Raw genomic sequence first — 17,348 nt, 5'->3', positions numbered from 1 at the left:
ATGCAATTGGTATAAAACTTATGAATGTCTTTTAAAATTGAATAAAAAAAGCTTTTGTCGTACATGATTTTGTACATATTCTCAAGCTACCTATATAGAAATATATGAATCCTTGACCATATGGAAGTGAAGACGACGCATTAGCGGACAAAAGTCCAGTAAATTAAGACCATATTAATCTTGCTTGATAAACTTGTAAAAATGTACTTTTATATACTTGGGCAGCTTTGACTTAGCGTTTCAAGATCGACATGATCATATGCATGGTATGAAAACACGAGGCTGATACCTTTGATGATGTACACATGGATCAAAAAATAGGCGTCTTATAACTAGTAACGATATGATGATGCCAAGTGAAAATTATACATTTTAAGACTTTTAGATGGTTAAAAAGGATAGCCAATCAAGAATAACACCCACCGGCACAAAGCAGAAGAATTGAAAGAAAAGAACTTCATTTTTCTAGTAGTAATTTTTCCATTAATTTCCACCATCAAGTACAGATGAACACAAACCCCAACAAACTGTGTCGAAGTTTCTGATCTGAACCTTCTTTAGTAAACCAAAAAACATCCTCACAAAGCCTTACAAATAATAACCTAAATGATCATCTTCTCTTACTTGCCACTTAATTACAAGAAGTTTTAATTAATTTTAACCTAATTAGTAAAAGTAGGAGCACATTCCTTTCTGATAGTGTGTTGCCTTGTTTCCATCACCATCATGGAACAAATAGCCGTTGAGGTTGTGTTTCACTTCCTCAAGATCATTATGCAATGGACTTACATGGTTCGCGAACATGAACTCTTTTGGCTTCTGATTGACCATCAAACTCTGCGTTTGAATTTGATCTCCAAGAACCTGATCATGAAGTGTCATTTGGTCAACTTCTTGCTTGATCTGATACTGATTCTTCTGATGATGATCTTTGGTGTAATTCACATGGCTAGATGAACATGCTGTACTTCCAAACATGAGCATGCCTTCTTTCATAGTTGATGCAGCGTAGTATGCCTTCATTGGACTGTTGCACATGGTATGAGGGTCATCTGGAAACCCTAGATAATTATTACAGTTATCATTAACATCAATGGTGGTGTCGCTTCTCATCAAACTAATTAGATTATTTGCAGATGGTGGGTGTGGTGATGAGATATCAGCAGCAACATTAATATGATTAATATCATGAACAGGAAGAGAGTTGGAAGTGCTGTCAACATTCATGAAGTTAGGGGTATAAGTGTAAAATGATGATGAAGTGGTTAAGAAGTTGTCTGGTGCATGATGATCATATGGTGGTGGTTGGAATGGCGAAGATGGAAAAAAAGTTGGTTTTTCCTGAAGGGAAGGAACCATTGTCAAAAGCCTCTTCTTCAACTTGGTGTTCCAGTAATTCTTGATATCATTGTCGGTTCTTCCCGGTAGTTGAGCGGCTATTACCGACCATCTGCATATACATTTTTGGAAATAATTGATATTAACATCTACATTTTGGAAATTAGATAACAATCAACCTCTCCATATTAATAAAAAAAACAAATTTAACAAGCAACTCCACATTTGAATCAAGAAAAACTGAAAAAGAAAGACTGACGACTCTTTGATTTTAGCATATATGCATGCACCAATATTAGTCAAGATTTCAAGAATCTTTTGTAGAGATTAACCAATCTCTCTCTCTCTCTCTCTCTCTCTCTCTCTCTCTCTCTCTCTCTCTCTCTCTCTCTCTCTCTCTCTCTCTCTCTCTCTCTCTCTCTCTCTCTCTCTCTCTCTCTCTCTCTCTCTCTCTCTCTCTCTCTCCATGGATTAATTTGACCTAACTTATAGTTGAAGTACATAAATATATACTTACTGTCATGCAAAAAGGGAGATAATTATGGAATGAATAGGGTGGAAGAGATCCAAGTACATCAGTTTTATTTGTATATCAGTGAAAGTAGTCGTTAGTTTGCAAGCACAAAGTTAGTAAAAAGAAAAGATCCAAGAGAAAACCTGCTACCAATGTTGGCATACAAACTGCAGATGATCCTGTCTTCTTCATCAGAGAATTCACCATGTCTGATATTGGGTCTCAGATAGTTTAGCCATCTCAACCTGCAACTCTTCCCACATCTTTTGAGACCTGTTCATACTCAACCCCAGTTAAGAACCTTTTAGTTTCTTTTAAGAAACACACACAATTAGATTAAATGATTAATGAGGGTTTAGAGAGAGAAATATACCAGCTTTTTGTGGAAGAGCAATCCAGTTACCACCAGTACCAAATTTCTCGATGAATTCTTTGAGTTTTGCATCTTCTTCAGGAGACCATGGCCCTTTCTTCACACTTGCTTTGTCACAACAAGGGGCTCTACCCATCTCTCTCTCTCTCTCTCTCTCTCTCTCTCTCTCTCTCTCTCTCTCTCTCTCTCTCTCTCTCTCTCTCTCTCTCTCTCTCTCTCTCTTATGTATCTCACTTAGTTGGATTTTTTTTCCAGAAGCAAATGTCTTTCTTTCTCTCTCTGTCTTTGACTGAATGGACAAATGTGTTTGGTGGGTTTGCTTGATGGGTTTTATGGAGGGGGAGTCTACGAGAGATCTGGATGGATGGAAGTCAGTAAAGAAAAGATTTTATAAATAACATGGTAACACAAGTCAAACTCAAAGAGGGACATTGGCCATTGAACTTTATTATAATTAATTATTTTCAATAAAGTTTTAACTAATGATTATGTACTCTTAGACTCCAAGATTCCTATTTACATTTTGCTTATTGCAAAATCTTTCCTACGTATTTAAACTTTATATTTCATTGACAAAATTGTAAAAATGGTCCTGTGGTACGATTTTTTTGGGGTTTTAGTTCAAACTCCGACTTTTTTGGGTTGGTGGTCATTTTGAGCTAGTTTGCTTGTAATTTTGGTCCCTGTCGAAACTAAAAGACTATTATACCCTTAATGAATTTAATTTTCATTTTTCTTTCACTTTTTAATATTATTATTATTATTAAATATAAAAGTGGGCCCACTTATCAACCCCACCTCCCCCCCCCCCCTCTCAACAAATACAAGTAGAATTAGAAGCTTTCTTCATCATCTTTAATCTCCAAAAAAACCACTAAATGAGAAAAAATCCACCGATCATCATCAACATGAAACATCATCCTCTACACCAGGAAATCACTCCTAAAAAGCAACAATCCAACCCTTCCATTTCTTATTTTCCTTAAACTAACTTATCTTCTACTCACTAACGACAACCCCGACCAAATCACAACCACAACCACCGTCTGATCTACTTCTTCTTCCTTTTTCTACCTCTTATACTTTCCTTCGTTGCCACCAATCTTCCTCTGCAACTTATTTCACTTATGTCTCTGGAATCATCTCTGGTCGACCCTTTCAATATGTTTCAAGACTGGGATCCATCACCTTCGTTATCTAAACTCAATCGATGTCTCTGATCTACCAACCTACGTCCAAACAAGACCCAATTGTGAAATCAATATTAAAATCCGAAAGAAGTGTGAAAATCAAACGCAATCGATGTCTCTTGATGTATATTAGAAAGGTAATAGAAAATGAATAAATTGTATCCTTAATATTAGCTGATGTTTGCAAACTAAATAAAGTATTACTTGAAAATTGGGGATAATTTGACAACAAATCACGAAATGGAAATTTTCATATTAACGAGTGAAACGATATCTTGCCATCTTTACTTTATCCATCAGTTGTCAAAATGAAGAGACGATTCATCAATCTCACTGAGACTTATCAACAGGGGAATAGAAGTAGAAAGAAATTGCTTGAAATTGAAAAAGAAATCAAGGTTTTCTTGATAAAAAAAAGATTGCAGAGCAACGAGATGAAGAAGAATTAAATACCTCAAAGTTGTGTGCTTGATAAGTCACTATGTTGGTGGCTTCAACCTCTCATCTCCTTAACAAACCACAATTGTCGGAGAATCTCGGAGTTGCAGGTCATATTAGGGAAAATCGATAGAGTTATCTTCTGTGATGGGTACTGGGAAATTGCTGTTAGACGAATTAAGGATCAACATTCTTGAAGAAGACAAAAGAAAAAGGAAAGAGATGGAGAAGAATTCGTGAGGTTTCTAAAGAATTCAAGATCAGTGTTTTTGGGGGTTTTGTTGAGAGAGGGAGAGAGAGGGAGGGAGGGAGGGAGGTGGGGTGGATAAGTGGGCCCACTTTTATATTTAATAATAATAATAATAATATTAAAAAGTGAAAGAAAAATAAAAAATAAATTCATTAAGGGTATAATAGTCTTTTTAGTTTGGAAAGGGACCAAAACTGCAAGCACACTATCTCAAAATGACTACCAACCCAAAAAGGTCGTGGTTTGGACTAAAACCCCAAAAAAATGCATAACACAGGGACCATTTTTGCAATTTTGTCTATTTCATTAAAAATTTTACTACTTATTTAAACTTTACATTTTGCTTATTGCAAAATCTTTCCTACGTTTCATTAAGAATTTTCAAACTATAAACCTGTTCAATTTTAAACTAGAACAAATTACTAAAATCATCCTTGTGGTTTGGTCAAAATTGCGTGTTTGGTCCCTAACTTTTTTTTGCACTCGGACCGTCCTTGTAATATGATTTTGTTACGTTTTCATCCTTAACACAATTAAAAAGACTATATTACCCTTTGTTTTTTATTTTTAAGTTTTTTATTATTTATATTATTTAAAAAACTAATAAAACATGTGGGGCCCACTAAACTCTTTCATCTCGGTTAAACCCATGGACCACCATCTACTTCGTCTCTCTCATCTCTCTCTTCCCCCGCTTTTCTCTACTCCAGATCCTCAAAGATCATTGGATTCCCCTGAAAGAACATTGCCTCTCCTCCCTCTGCCCCTCTGCTTTTCCTCCCTTTGCCCCTCTCCTTGATAATCTCGAACCCTAGACGAGACCATTGCCTTCGTTCGATTTTCACACCGACGTTCAGTTTCAGGTCTGTTACGAACATTGATGTGTGTAGATGGAGATAAGTTTTACCAGAACCTCATTGTTTTTCTTTTCTTGATGGTGACAAAGTAGATTTCATCAAGTTCGGTTCCCTGATGGAGATAAGTTTTGCCAGAACCATGTTTCTCATCGTCACCCTGGTTGCAGCGTTCACCTCTATTTCTAGATTTCATCAAGTTCGTTTTCCATGTTTAATTTTGATTCAAGTTTGATTTTGTAGTTTGTACTAAGATACAAATGCCCATTTTATGTTTAATTTTGAGATTTGATTTCAGATTTGATTACATGGTTTGGTTTTATCTTTTTTTGGTTTGGTTCTGAGCTTTGAATTTAGTTTTGATCTATGGTTTTGGTTTAGTGTTGATTGTAGGTTTTGATTTTGTATACATTGATTACTGTTTTTGTTTGGTTATTATTTTGTAAAAAGTGGTGGGTGTGGTAGTTGATCTGGTGCTTGATTTTTGTTTAATTTCTTTTGATTTGGTGTAAATTGTGGTGGTTGCTGGAGATCAACCATGTTTGAACGGAGGTGCTGCCGGAATAGTTGCCGGAGGTGTTCGGTGGAGGTGGGCGATGGGTAGTGGATTGGAAGGGAGACGGAGGTGTGGAGTAGATCGACTCCCTTATTTATAAATTACTTATAATTCATTTATATTAATTAATTAATAAAAATAAGTAAAAAAACTGAAAAAGAAAATATAAAGGGCAATATAGTCTTTTTATCTTTACAAGAGACGAAAAACGCAAAAATATGATATGTTAGGGACGAAAAACGCAAAAATATGATATGTTAGGGACCATCCGAGTGTAAAAAAACGTTAGGACCTAACGCATAATTTTACCCAAACCACAGGGACGATTTCAGTAATTCGTTCTTTAAACTATTATGCAATAATTTTTTAAAAATGTTTGAAAGAAAACATACCATTACTTCTGTTTTTGACAAAAAATTTATAATTTTGATATGCTTTTAACCATTATAATGCTTAATTCATCTTACAAGAATAATAGATATCAAATGGTCTTTTAGCCTGTATGAAGTGACTCTCTCATTTGAGAGGTTATGGATTCAAGTCTCGCTTGAGACATAGACGACGATAATTAGGAGTATATTATTTTGTCGTTTAAAAAAATTAACAACATAAATAATGAGAAAGACACCAATATTAAATACAACATAAAAAAGACGTGAAAGGCTATGCAACCCAAGATTGACTCTCTCTTAATTTTACCGCAATTCATTGATAATGCTAGGCGGAGTGGCACAACACTTCCTCAGCAGATGCTAAGGTGTGCTTCGTGCACAGTACCGCCTCCCAACCTCGGCATGCCAAGGTGAGAAGCCTGGTTTGGAACCCATCCTCTGAGTCTTTCAACTCTTTGATTGTTTGCCTAGCCAATCCAACGACTATACTTTTTGATTTTTTTTTCAATTCAAAAATTTTATAAATACTACCTTTAATACCATTTTATAAAACATCAACATTTTCTTCATTTTTACTCTAAAAATGTCATCATCTTCATCTTCATCTTCATCTTCATGGACTTTTAACTCGGTGATAAAATTCACGATGGAGGTTTTGTAAATGGTGGAAGTCAAGATCGAAGAACTATGCCAGAGTAGTGCTGAAAACGTGAGGTGGGGGAAAAGAAAATATGTATATAGAATCGTGAAACTATCCACCAACGTCTCATGCACGAATATTTTGATGAGTACGTGGTATTTTAAAGCTAATTTTTTCGATGGAGGTTTCGTAATTTATTTCAGCGATAGTCAACGAAGTCACGGAAGCGTGTCCATATTTCCACCAACGCCCAATTGAAACATCCCAAAAATACAGTCTAAAAATTTCATTTTTATTTAATAATAAAACCATAATCATCAAACGTCATATAAAAATCATAAACAATGTATCTCAAAATATAATAACAACTGTCAAATATATATCAGAGTATAAACATCCCAGGCTGAACAAATGGTGTTTGTGTGCTTTGCAATCTTCCCGAGCTCCTCTTTTGAAAACTGATGTACCTGAAACCAAAACTGAAAACTGTAAGCACGAAGCTTAGTGAGTCTCTCTAAACTACCACATACCATACACATGTCACACAAACAAATCGTGGGCCACACCCTACTACATCGGGCCCTACCCGACATCGATCAAAGCTCGGTATACAAATGACCATATCAACAATCACATCAACATAATCACATAATCATAAACATAACATTGGGCCTTGCCCGCTACATCGGGCCCCGCCCGACATCGGCTTACCCGGCATCGGGCCCTGCCCAGCATCCGACCGCATCGGGCATCGGGCCCCGCCCAGTATTGAACCAAAGTCTGGTACACATGTAATATATCAACAAGCACATAACATACACATAACATAAACATAACTTGGGCCTAGACCACTGCATCGGGCCCCGCCCGACATCAGACCGAAGTACAGCATACACAACATATCAACAAGCATAACATAAACATATCATAAAAGCAAACATTCCGCGGGCTTGCCCCGACCTCGGACCAAATTCTGGAACACATAATCAAGCACATGCAAGAATCATGAAGACATCAAGCATACTAACTTCCTCGGGTTTTCCCCGGCATCACACTGAAGTCCGGAACATAAAATCTACATCGGGCTAACCCCGGCACATACAATCACACATAAACGGGCCGACCTTGGTGCCTTAGACCCGTTCCTATAGGAGAACACTCACCTCACACTGCTGAAGTCCCCCTGACAAAACCCTAGCTGCTGGATGACAGATTCCCGAATCTGTCAACATCAAAATAACAGCCAATTAATGATTGGGTTCCAACACATATCCATAAATCCATGCTTGGGGTAAAATACTACTTTACCCCTAACTTAGCTTGACTCAAGCCCAAGGCCCAATCTAAAGGCTCAAAAGTCTACTAATGAACCAAGGCCGAACTATGACCCAATTTTCCAAATTGGGCCCAAACCTCTACATGGTCTTGCCTTAACGCCCCACCATTTATTCTTGGTCCAACACTTGACATTCTGATGGCCCAATATCTCATAATCATCAAGGCCCAGACTATGGCCCATCTATGGCGCAATTTTCCAAATTGGGCCCAAACCCCTTACATGGGCCTTACCCTAAGCCCATTAAATTATTCTAGTCCATTTGCTATCTCTTGGATGGTCCATTATTATCCCAATCACCAAGGCTCAATAGGAAGGCCCAACTCAAAACCCAAGTGAAATTAGGGTTTCACATAAAATAACAAATAGGGTTAAGTGTTTCTCACTTAACCCATTAATGACTTAATTCATTAAGTCCATCACTCTACTACATAAATCATATGGTGTGATTGGGTGTAATTCACAATTCCATTCCAATGGCCCAAATGTGCGTCCCAATAAGTCCAAGGCCCATATATCCAAAATTAGGGTTTCCCACCCAATTATAGCCCAATAGGCCCAAAACTAAATCTTTAAGCCTATTAGGGTTTCATTAGGTCAATTAGGGTTTATGCTAGTCGGGCACCACCCACTACCACCTCGGGTAGTGGTGGTCAACGGCGGTTCATGGCGGCAGCCACCACCTTACGGTGGTGGTTTTGAGTTTCTTTTCATTATTCTTTTTGCTAATTACAACTACAATGCTCTAATCCAAAATAAACACACACACTAACTAACATAAACACACACACACACAGCCACCCTAGTGGTGGCCGGCGGTGGCACGTAGTGGCAACCACCACCTCACGGTGGTGGTGGTGGCCTTTTCTCAATTTTCCGACCAAGCAAATCACACACAACACACACTTAACAGAAATGCACACACACACACGACTCTTGATCAGGAATGCACAGGACCACCCACCTCACGATGGCCCACGGAGGTCCGACAACAACAACAACATAGTGTCCAGCGGCAACTGCAGCGTCTTGTGATGACAGTCACCACCTCACGGTGGCGGCGATGGTTCTTTTGATTCCCAATCGAGCGTAGCAACAGCACTATTGGTCGGAGATAGCGGCGATGACGAACAGAAGAAGGGGGAGGAGTGAATACAACGGGTTGCTCGGCGACTTAAGTTGAAAGAAAACGATTCACGACGTCCGGGTCCGATTCTCTGCCTAGCCTCTCGTCGGAAAAGGAAGAAGCGACAGCAGCAAGGCGGCAAGGGTTCGACACTCACTTGGTGGCCACGGCTGACCGGAAGAACGTGCATGGCGGTCGGAAAAATGGACGAGGTGAATAGTGGCGGCGCCGGAGACGAAGAAGGAGGGTGGCGGCCGGTGGAGGGGATATAAGGTGGGTTGGCGGTTGTTGGGAGAGTTAGGGTTAGGGTTACGTAGGGCATATATATATATCCGGCTCCCTCAATCTCTATTGCATGTTGACACTATCGGCCCCTCCTTTCCAGATTCATTTTCAAACATAGTCCTTAATTTACCATTTCAACCCCATCTTCTAAAATCCCTTACAAATTAAGTCCCATATTTTCCTAAGCATCCCCTCCCTTTACAATTATTTTCAAATGAGGTCCATAATTTACTCTTTAGCCCCTGTTTTCATAAATCCTTTCATATTAGGTCCAAGTGATACCAAACACCCCATGAATTCTAAAAATCTTTACAAAATAAATCCCGAAACTTACACTTTTAACCCCCAATCTATAAAATTGTGACAATTAGCTCCTCGAGACCAACACCTGCTATATAATTATTGATTTTAGGGCTACTATACATTCATTTATTTATTTATTTAATAAACGGGGTGTTACAACTCTCCCCCACTTAAATTAGATTACTTCCTCGAAATCATTCCTTACCATTCCTTACATGCCAAACCACTCAAGTAACATGGCCACAATCATGGGCACACCCTAGCCTTCCCCAGGGTAACCGCGACCAACCTTCGCAAGGCCCTAAAATCCGTAGATGAATGAGTTCCTTGCAATAAGATCACATCTACTATGTCTGAAATTTGCAATCTCGAGGTTCCCACTAGAAAACAGAATCACTGACCCAATTATCCCAGCAGGTCACTTATACTTGGCCAAGGCTCAGATAATACCGCTATGAGTGACTTAGCATAACCCAAGATATTTGTGACTCTTAACCATACATGAGACCCAAAACTGTCTGAAGCACTGATCTGTTTGAAACATTGAACTGCCCGAAACAGCATGCTGCAACATGGCTGCTTTCCAAAATCTACCGAGACCTTCCTGGTCTCAATCCATTTGCCAGTAATCTGAAATACCGGATTCTGGCCCTGCTGCTGAGCTAAAAGAACTCCCACACAGTCGTCCCCACACGACTTTCGAACACAATCCTCTTCTATCAATAATTACCACTAATTATCTTGCCACTATGGCTCTAACAACCTCCTGAACCAACCGATCGGTCCATACGTCGAGTCCTGACGTCACCAATCCGAAACTAAAAGTGATTGCTACTTGACCAATGGTAGCCTTATATCACAAACGACCTCATACGGCCCATTGCTTCCCTGTTCCCATAACTGTAGTGGTGTTCCTACGGTCTTATCACTAGCTCAGACAGGTCTAATTCATCTGGGGAAACCGTAAACCAATCTGTGGATTTGTCACTCCCTTACTGCTGCACCCAAACTGGTGGGTACCACTGTTCTTTCTGCGTTCTAACAACACGATCATCCTATCTACTAACCTAGTGAATGCTACGACTTCACCCGTAGACTTACAACACTCTAGCACTATCTGCCAACCTTGTGAATGCTACAGCTACACCCACAGACTTACAATACTTCTAGCACTATCTGGCTACTAGTGAATGCTATGGCTACACCCGCAGACTTACAACACTCTAACACTATCTACCTGCTAGTGAATGCTACGGCTACACCCGCAGACTTACAACACTCTAACACTATCTAGCTACTAGTGAATGCTACGGCTACACCCGCAGACTTACAACATTTCTCACACTATCTCAGTCGCAAATTACTAATCCGAACACATCCAACGTCCATCATACACACGACCTATCATCCCAAACCGAACTTATGACCTAACTAGAATCCCCAACCCGATTCCCTAAGGCCTGCTATCACGTGACCCCGCTGCATCAGTACCGCACCCATGCCGTAATTGAAGCGTCATAGTAAACCACGAAATAATCTACACCCTCTGGCAAGGAGAGAATCGGTGCCTTGCACAACCGCTGTCTGAGAGTCTCGAAGGCTGCCGGCTGCTCAGGACCCTAGCGAAAGGCCATCAACTTCTTGGTCAGTCGAGTCAAAGAAGTTGCAATCTTGGAGAAGTCCCGAATAAATCTCCAGTAATAACCCGCTTGACCTAGGAAACTCCGAATCTTAGTTGGAGACCTCGAAACCTCCTACTGCATCACGACCTCTATCTTGGCCGAATCGACCAATATACCTTTCTGGTTGACAAGGTGCCCTAGAAATTGCACATCGCACAACCAGAACTCGCATTTCGAGAACTTTGCAAAACGTCTCTCCCTCCTCAAAGTCTCTAGCACCTCCCTCAGTTGCTTCTCGTGCTACTCCTCAGTCTTGGAATAAACCAAGATGACGTTGTACTCTCCCAATCCCGCAATTTGGGAAATGATCTATTACTATCCGCTAATAATTATTGGTATGAAATTGGCATATGACATCTCTTAAAAATATAATTCAAACACAAACAGAGGATAACCCAGAGTTACATTTACTCAAACCCTTGGAACGAAAGGCTCCCTTGTGCAGTTTCCCGCAAGTGCTGCACTGAATCTGGTCCTGTTGGCCTCTTAAAAGCTAATCCTAAATCTTGGGTCTCCTCCCGAGAACCTTTAGTATAAGAAATTGATCTGATTCCCTCTTACCAATGTGCTCCAAGTCCATATCCTGTTCTCGAGCTCTAGAAGTCATATCATTGAGGGTCTTGCACCCCGAGATACTCACGATCTCACTGCTATCATTTCAGCAGTATGTCATGATACCTTACCTTCTTTATTTCCTCAACTGCTGCAAACTGCGGTACCAACTAAGCTCTCTCCCGAGACTTGGCAGTGATCTCTGACACAGTCTTAGTTGTCTGGTGGAGATCTAACAACTCTTGCGTCAACTGTTGTGCCTCAATCGCCTGGGCACACTCTGCCTGAAATCTGGTCTAAAAGTCATCCCATGACATAGCATCAACCGCATCATCACTCAACCTTCTACCAACCTCTTCCCATCAATCACGTCCCCTGTCCTTTAGGAGGCAGGAAGCAAGTCGGTCCTTGTCCCCTTTCGAGACTACGGCTGGTACAAAAATATTGGCAACAACTGCCAATCACCTGCTGCTAGCAATGGGGTCCCTAGCCCCATGATAATCTGGAGCTTCTGAAACTCTGAACTCCCAAATCATCAGCATACACATCCCTATCATGGTTGTTATCTCAGTGCAGAATGCACTCATCCTCTCATCACACATCTCTAGAATGCCCTCCTTGATCATACCGAAGATCACAGGAGTATGTTCAATGATACTGCGCGTACTCTCAGATGGAATGAAATCCCTCATCTGACCATCAAGCTGCCCGGCTCTAGAGTCCGAGCTTGATCCCTTGTCGCCACCAGAACTACCATCTGGTCTATCACGTAGCGTCACTATACTCGAAAACATACCAACACAATCTTGATAATTCTCATCATAACTCAAGGGATCTCACACACTACAAGTTTCTTGGATTCATCTCAACCTTCCTTGATTCGAGTACGGATCCTATGCTTTCAGTAGTACGGGCCCATACTACCTTCCACATTTATCCGTACTTTCCTCAAGAACTGCCTCGACTCCACCAAGTCCCTTCTACTACTACTTCTTATCTCATGCTAATCTCATCCCAGGCTTTCCCTAGGGTAATCAGCAACCCACTCTCCGCTATCAGCTGCATAAGAAGTCCCTGCTACCTCCCCCTAACTAGTTCGTGAATACTATTACAAATCACTAAGACTAGATAATTCTTCGAATGAGAGATCCTACCCTACAACGGTTGGACTCAACCAAGAGCTGCACAATAGAGCTAGACCTAACATTCTGAAATTATTTAATCATCGCAATATGTAACTTAACATATGCATTTACTAGTTAGTAAGAGATAACTAGAACTCCTTAAAGCACAAAGCAAGCAACATTCGAGCATCGAGTACACATAATCAAGCATATCACATTCAGGGCATCACTGACTAATCTGTACTAGCACGCGGTTTATAAAGCTGAGATACATATAACAGGCACACAAGGCGTCCTTCCTAAGTCCTTAGTCTGAAACTAGCATGCAATTTTCATAAAGCTGATACACATATAATATACACATAAGGCATCCTTCCTAGATCCTTAGTCCTAATCTACCATGCAGTTCTCATAAACATATCATAACATAAACTTGTAAGGGTAATTTGGGAGTACTTACTTGAGCTCGGCTGATTGCATGCACCACACCCTTTTCTCTTTTCAAAGTTCTTTTGTCTTTTCAAATTCTTTTCTCTTTTCTAAATTCTTTTTATAAAAATTATTTTCTTTCGAAAATTTGCATACCAAGTCCTGAGTTTGAGTTCAGACACACCCGAGAGTGTGCCCGAATCCCTCAAACCAAGGCTCTGATACCAACTTGAAACATCCCAAAAATACAGTCTAAAAATTTCATTTTTATTTAATAATAAAACCATAGTCATCAAACGTTATATAAAAATCATAAACAATGTATCTCAAAATATCATAACAACTGTCAAATATATCAGAGTATAAACATCCCAGGCTGAAAAAATGGTATGTGCACTACAATCATCCCGAGCTCCTCTTTTGAAAACTGAAGTACCTGAAACCAAAACTGAAAACTGTAAGCACGAAGCTTAGTGAGTCTCCCCAAACTACCACATACCATACACATGTCACATAAACGAAACTGTGGGCCCCGCCCGGCATCGAGCAAAGCTCGGTATACAAATGATCATATCAACAATCACATCAACATAATCCCATAATCATAAACATATAAACATAACATTGGGCCTTGCCCGCTACATCGGGCCCCGCCCGACATCGGCATATCCGGCATTAGGCCCTCCCGGCATCTGACCGCATCGGGCATTGGGCCCCGCCTGGCATCGAACCGAAGTCCGGTACACATTTAACATATCAACAAGCATATAACATACACATAATATAAACATAACTTGCACTTAGCCCACTGCATCGGTCCCCGCCCGATATCAGACCGAAGAATGGCATACACAACATATCAACAAGCATAACATAAACATATCATAAAAGCTAACATTCCTCGGGATTGCCCCGACATCGGACCAAATTCCGGAACACATAATCAAACACATGCAAGAATCACGAAGACATCAAGCATACTAACTTCCTCGGGCTTGCCCCGGCATCAGACCGAAGTCCGGAACATAAAATCTACATCGGGCTAACCCCGACACATACAATCACACATAAACAGGCTGGACTTTGTGCCTTAGACCCGTTCCATTAGGAGAACACTCACCTCACACTGCTGAAGTCCCGCTGACAAAACCCTAGCTGCTAGATGACAGATTCCCGAATCTGTCATCATCAAAATAAGACCCAATTAATGATTGGGTTCCAACACATATCCATAAATCCATGTTTGGGGTAAAAGACTACTTTACCCCTAACTTAGCTTGACTCAAGCCCAATGCCCAATCTAAAGGCCCAAAAGTCTAATAACGAACCAAGGCCCAACTATGGCCCAATTTTCCAAATTGGGCCCAAACCTCTACATGTTCTTGCCTTAAGGCCCAACCATTTATTCTTGGTCCAACACTTGACATTCTGATGGCCTAATATCTCATAATCATCAAGGCCCAGACTATGGACCATTTACGGCCCAATTTTCCAAATTGGGACCAAACCCCTTACATGGACCTTACCCTAATACCATTAAATTATTCTAGTCCATTTGCTTACTCTTGGATGGTCCATTATTATCCCAATCACCAAGGCCCAATAGGAAGGCCCAACTCAAAACCCAAGTGAATTAGGGTTTCACATAAAATGACAATTAGGGTTAAGTGTTTCTCACTTAACCCATTAAGGACTTAATCCATTAAGTCCATCACTCTACTAGATAAATCATATGGTGTGATTAGGTGTAATTCATAATTCCATTCCAATGGCCCAAATGTGGGTCCCAATAAGTCCAAGGCCCATATATCCAAAATTAGGGTTTTCTAAACCCTAATTAGGGCTTCCCACCCAATCGTAGCCCAATAGGCCCAAAACTAAATCTTTAAGCCCATTAGGGTTTCATTAGGTCAAATAGGATTTTTGCTAGTCGGGCACCACCCACTACCACCTCGGGTAGTGGTGGTCAATGGCGGCTAACGGTGGCGGCCACCACCTTACGGTGGTGGTTTTGAGTTTCTTTTCATTATTCTTTTTGCTAATTAAAATTACAATTCTCTAATCCAAAATAAACAAACACACTAACTAACATAAACACACACACACACACAACCACCCTAGTGGTGGCCGGCGGTGGCACATGGTGGCAGCCACCACCTCACGGTGGTGGTGGTGGTGGCCTTTTCTCAGTTTTCCGACCAAGCATATCACACACAGCACACACTTTAAATAAATACACACACACGACTCTTGCTCGGGAATGCACACGACCACCCACCTCACGGTGGCGCACGGAGGTCCGACAGCAACAGCAACATAGCGTCCGCCGACAACTGCAGCGTCTTGCGATGACAGCCACCGCCTCACGGTGATGGCAGCGGTTCTTTTGATTCCCAATCGAGCGCATCTGCAACACTATTGGCCGGAGATAGCGGTGATGACGAACAGAAGAAGGGGGAGGAGTGAATACAACGGGTTGCTCGGTGACTTAAGTTGAACGAAAACGATTCATGACGTCTGACTCCGATTCTCTGCCTCGCCTCTCGTCGGAAAAGGCAGCAACGACAGCAGCAAGGCGGCCAGGGTTCGACATTCACTTGGAGGCCACGGCTGACCGGAAGAACGTACATGGCGGTCGGACGAGGTGAATGGTGGCGGCACCGGAGACGAAGAAGGAGGGTGGCGGCCGATGGAGGGGATATAAGGTGGGTTGGCGGCTGTTGGGAGAGTTAGGGTTAGGGTTACGTATGGTATATATACCCGGCTCCCTCAATCTCTATTCTATGTTGACACTATCGGCCCCTCCTTTCCAGATTCATTTTCAAACATAGTCCTTAATTTACCATTTCAACCCCATCTTCTGAAATCACTTACAAATTAAGTCCCATATTTTACTAAGCAGCCCCTCCCTCTACAATTATTTTCAAATGAGGTCCATAATTTAATCTTTAGCCCTTGTTTTCATATATCCTTTCATATTAGGTCCAAATGATACCAAACACCCCCTGACTTCTAAAAAGCTTTACAAAATAAATCCCGGAACTTACACTTTTAACCCCCAATCTCTAATATTGTGACAATTAGCTCCTCGAGACCAACACCTTGCTATATAGTTATTGATTTTAGGGCTACTATACATTCATTAATTAATTTATTTAATAAACGGGGTGTTACACTAATCGCTAGAGGTACAAAAGGAAATTAAGAGGAAATGTAAAACCGTACTTCGTATGATAGCATATGTTACTTCCTTCGTTGTACTAGATGAGAATCTTAGGATGTCCACATGTACCACATGAGAATGCCTCATAAATTTTAAAAGTAGTCATGAGGTTGTATGGTCCACGATATTTGTGCAAGCCTAACTACAATTACATCCAACTGAAAATGGGCACGACTTCCCTGGAATATTAGGAAGCTTGGATTGCCTACACTAGGAATGAGGAAATTTCATGAATGCATATCATGGTCAATACACCTGAGGTGATCATGGCTATCCAGTGATCATACTTGAAGTTGTGACCTCACAAGATTTTTCGATATCACATGTTTTTCTATTAAACTAGAAATTTGGGGGGGGGGGGGTTTGTTTAAATTCAATTAAACTAGAAACTAGCTAGTAGATGTAGAGACAAATAAGAAAGTACTTCCACTTAGATTCCGAATCCCATATTTTCCTATGGTTGATTTATTAGGAATACAATGGATTTAATATTGTTAGTTACCGATTCATATAATGATTACTTCTGTTGTTCCAATTGACTAACATTATTAATTATAAAGCAACTAACACAATGACAATGCTAGCTAACTAAATCCTTAATTAAGTATTCAAATTATGAAAGAATTGTTCTAGTAATAATCTCAGTGGTCATGAAAATCAACTGAAGCAGAGAATTGTAATCTAATGCTCTCTTACACATTAAAGTTTATAATTATATCGCCTAACCCTAGGATTTGGTCCAT

At 40.5% G+C, this 17,348-nt stretch overlaps 1 protein-coding gene across 1 annotated transcript; it reads right to left on the bottom strand.

Annotated features, from left to right (window-relative positions):
* Nucleotides 1-441: 441 nt before the first annotated feature.
* LOC145120002 (uncharacterized) lies at nt 442-2,549 on the bottom strand. The gene is made up of 3 exons (XM_079055791.1): nt 2,226-2,549; nt 1,996-2,125; nt 442-1,450 (listed from the first exon to the last, which is right to left on the bottom strand). The coding sequence occupies exons 1-3, from the start codon at nt 2,359-2,361 to the stop codon at nt 667-669; spliced, it is 1,050 nt and encodes a 349-aa protein (XP_078911917.1). The 5' UTR covers nt 2,362-2,549; the 3' UTR covers nt 442-666.
* Nucleotides 2,550-17,348: the final 14,799 nt, after the last annotated feature.

The sequence above is a fragment of the Lactuca virosa genome, chromosome 6 (genome assembly GCF_052849685.1).
Source record: "Lactuca virosa cultivar CGN04683 chromosome 6, Lactuca_virosa_CGN04683_v6, whole genome shotgun sequence".
Classification (NCBI taxonomy): Eukaryota; Viridiplantae; Streptophyta; class Magnoliopsida; order Asterales; family Asteraceae; genus Lactuca; species Lactuca virosa.
This window is presented reverse-complemented; position numbering and strand designations above follow the sequence as displayed.

What these genes read in the sequence shown, in the direction of transcription:
- LOC145120002 (XM_079055791.1), bottom strand. Translation starts at nt 2,361, where the DNA reads ATGGGTAGAGCCCCTTGTTGTGACAAAGCAAGTGTGAAGAAAGGGCCA. An exon ending in TGCTCTTCCACAAAAAGCTG is followed by an intron (nt 2,126 to 2,225) that starts GTATATTTCTCT and finishes GAGTATGAACAG; the next exon opens with GTCTCAAAAGATGTGGGAAG. An exon ending in TATGCCAACATTGGTAGCAG is followed by an intron (nt 1,451 to 1,995) that starts GTTTTCTCTTGG and finishes ATGTATATGCAG; the next exon opens with ATGGTCGGTAATAGCCGCTC.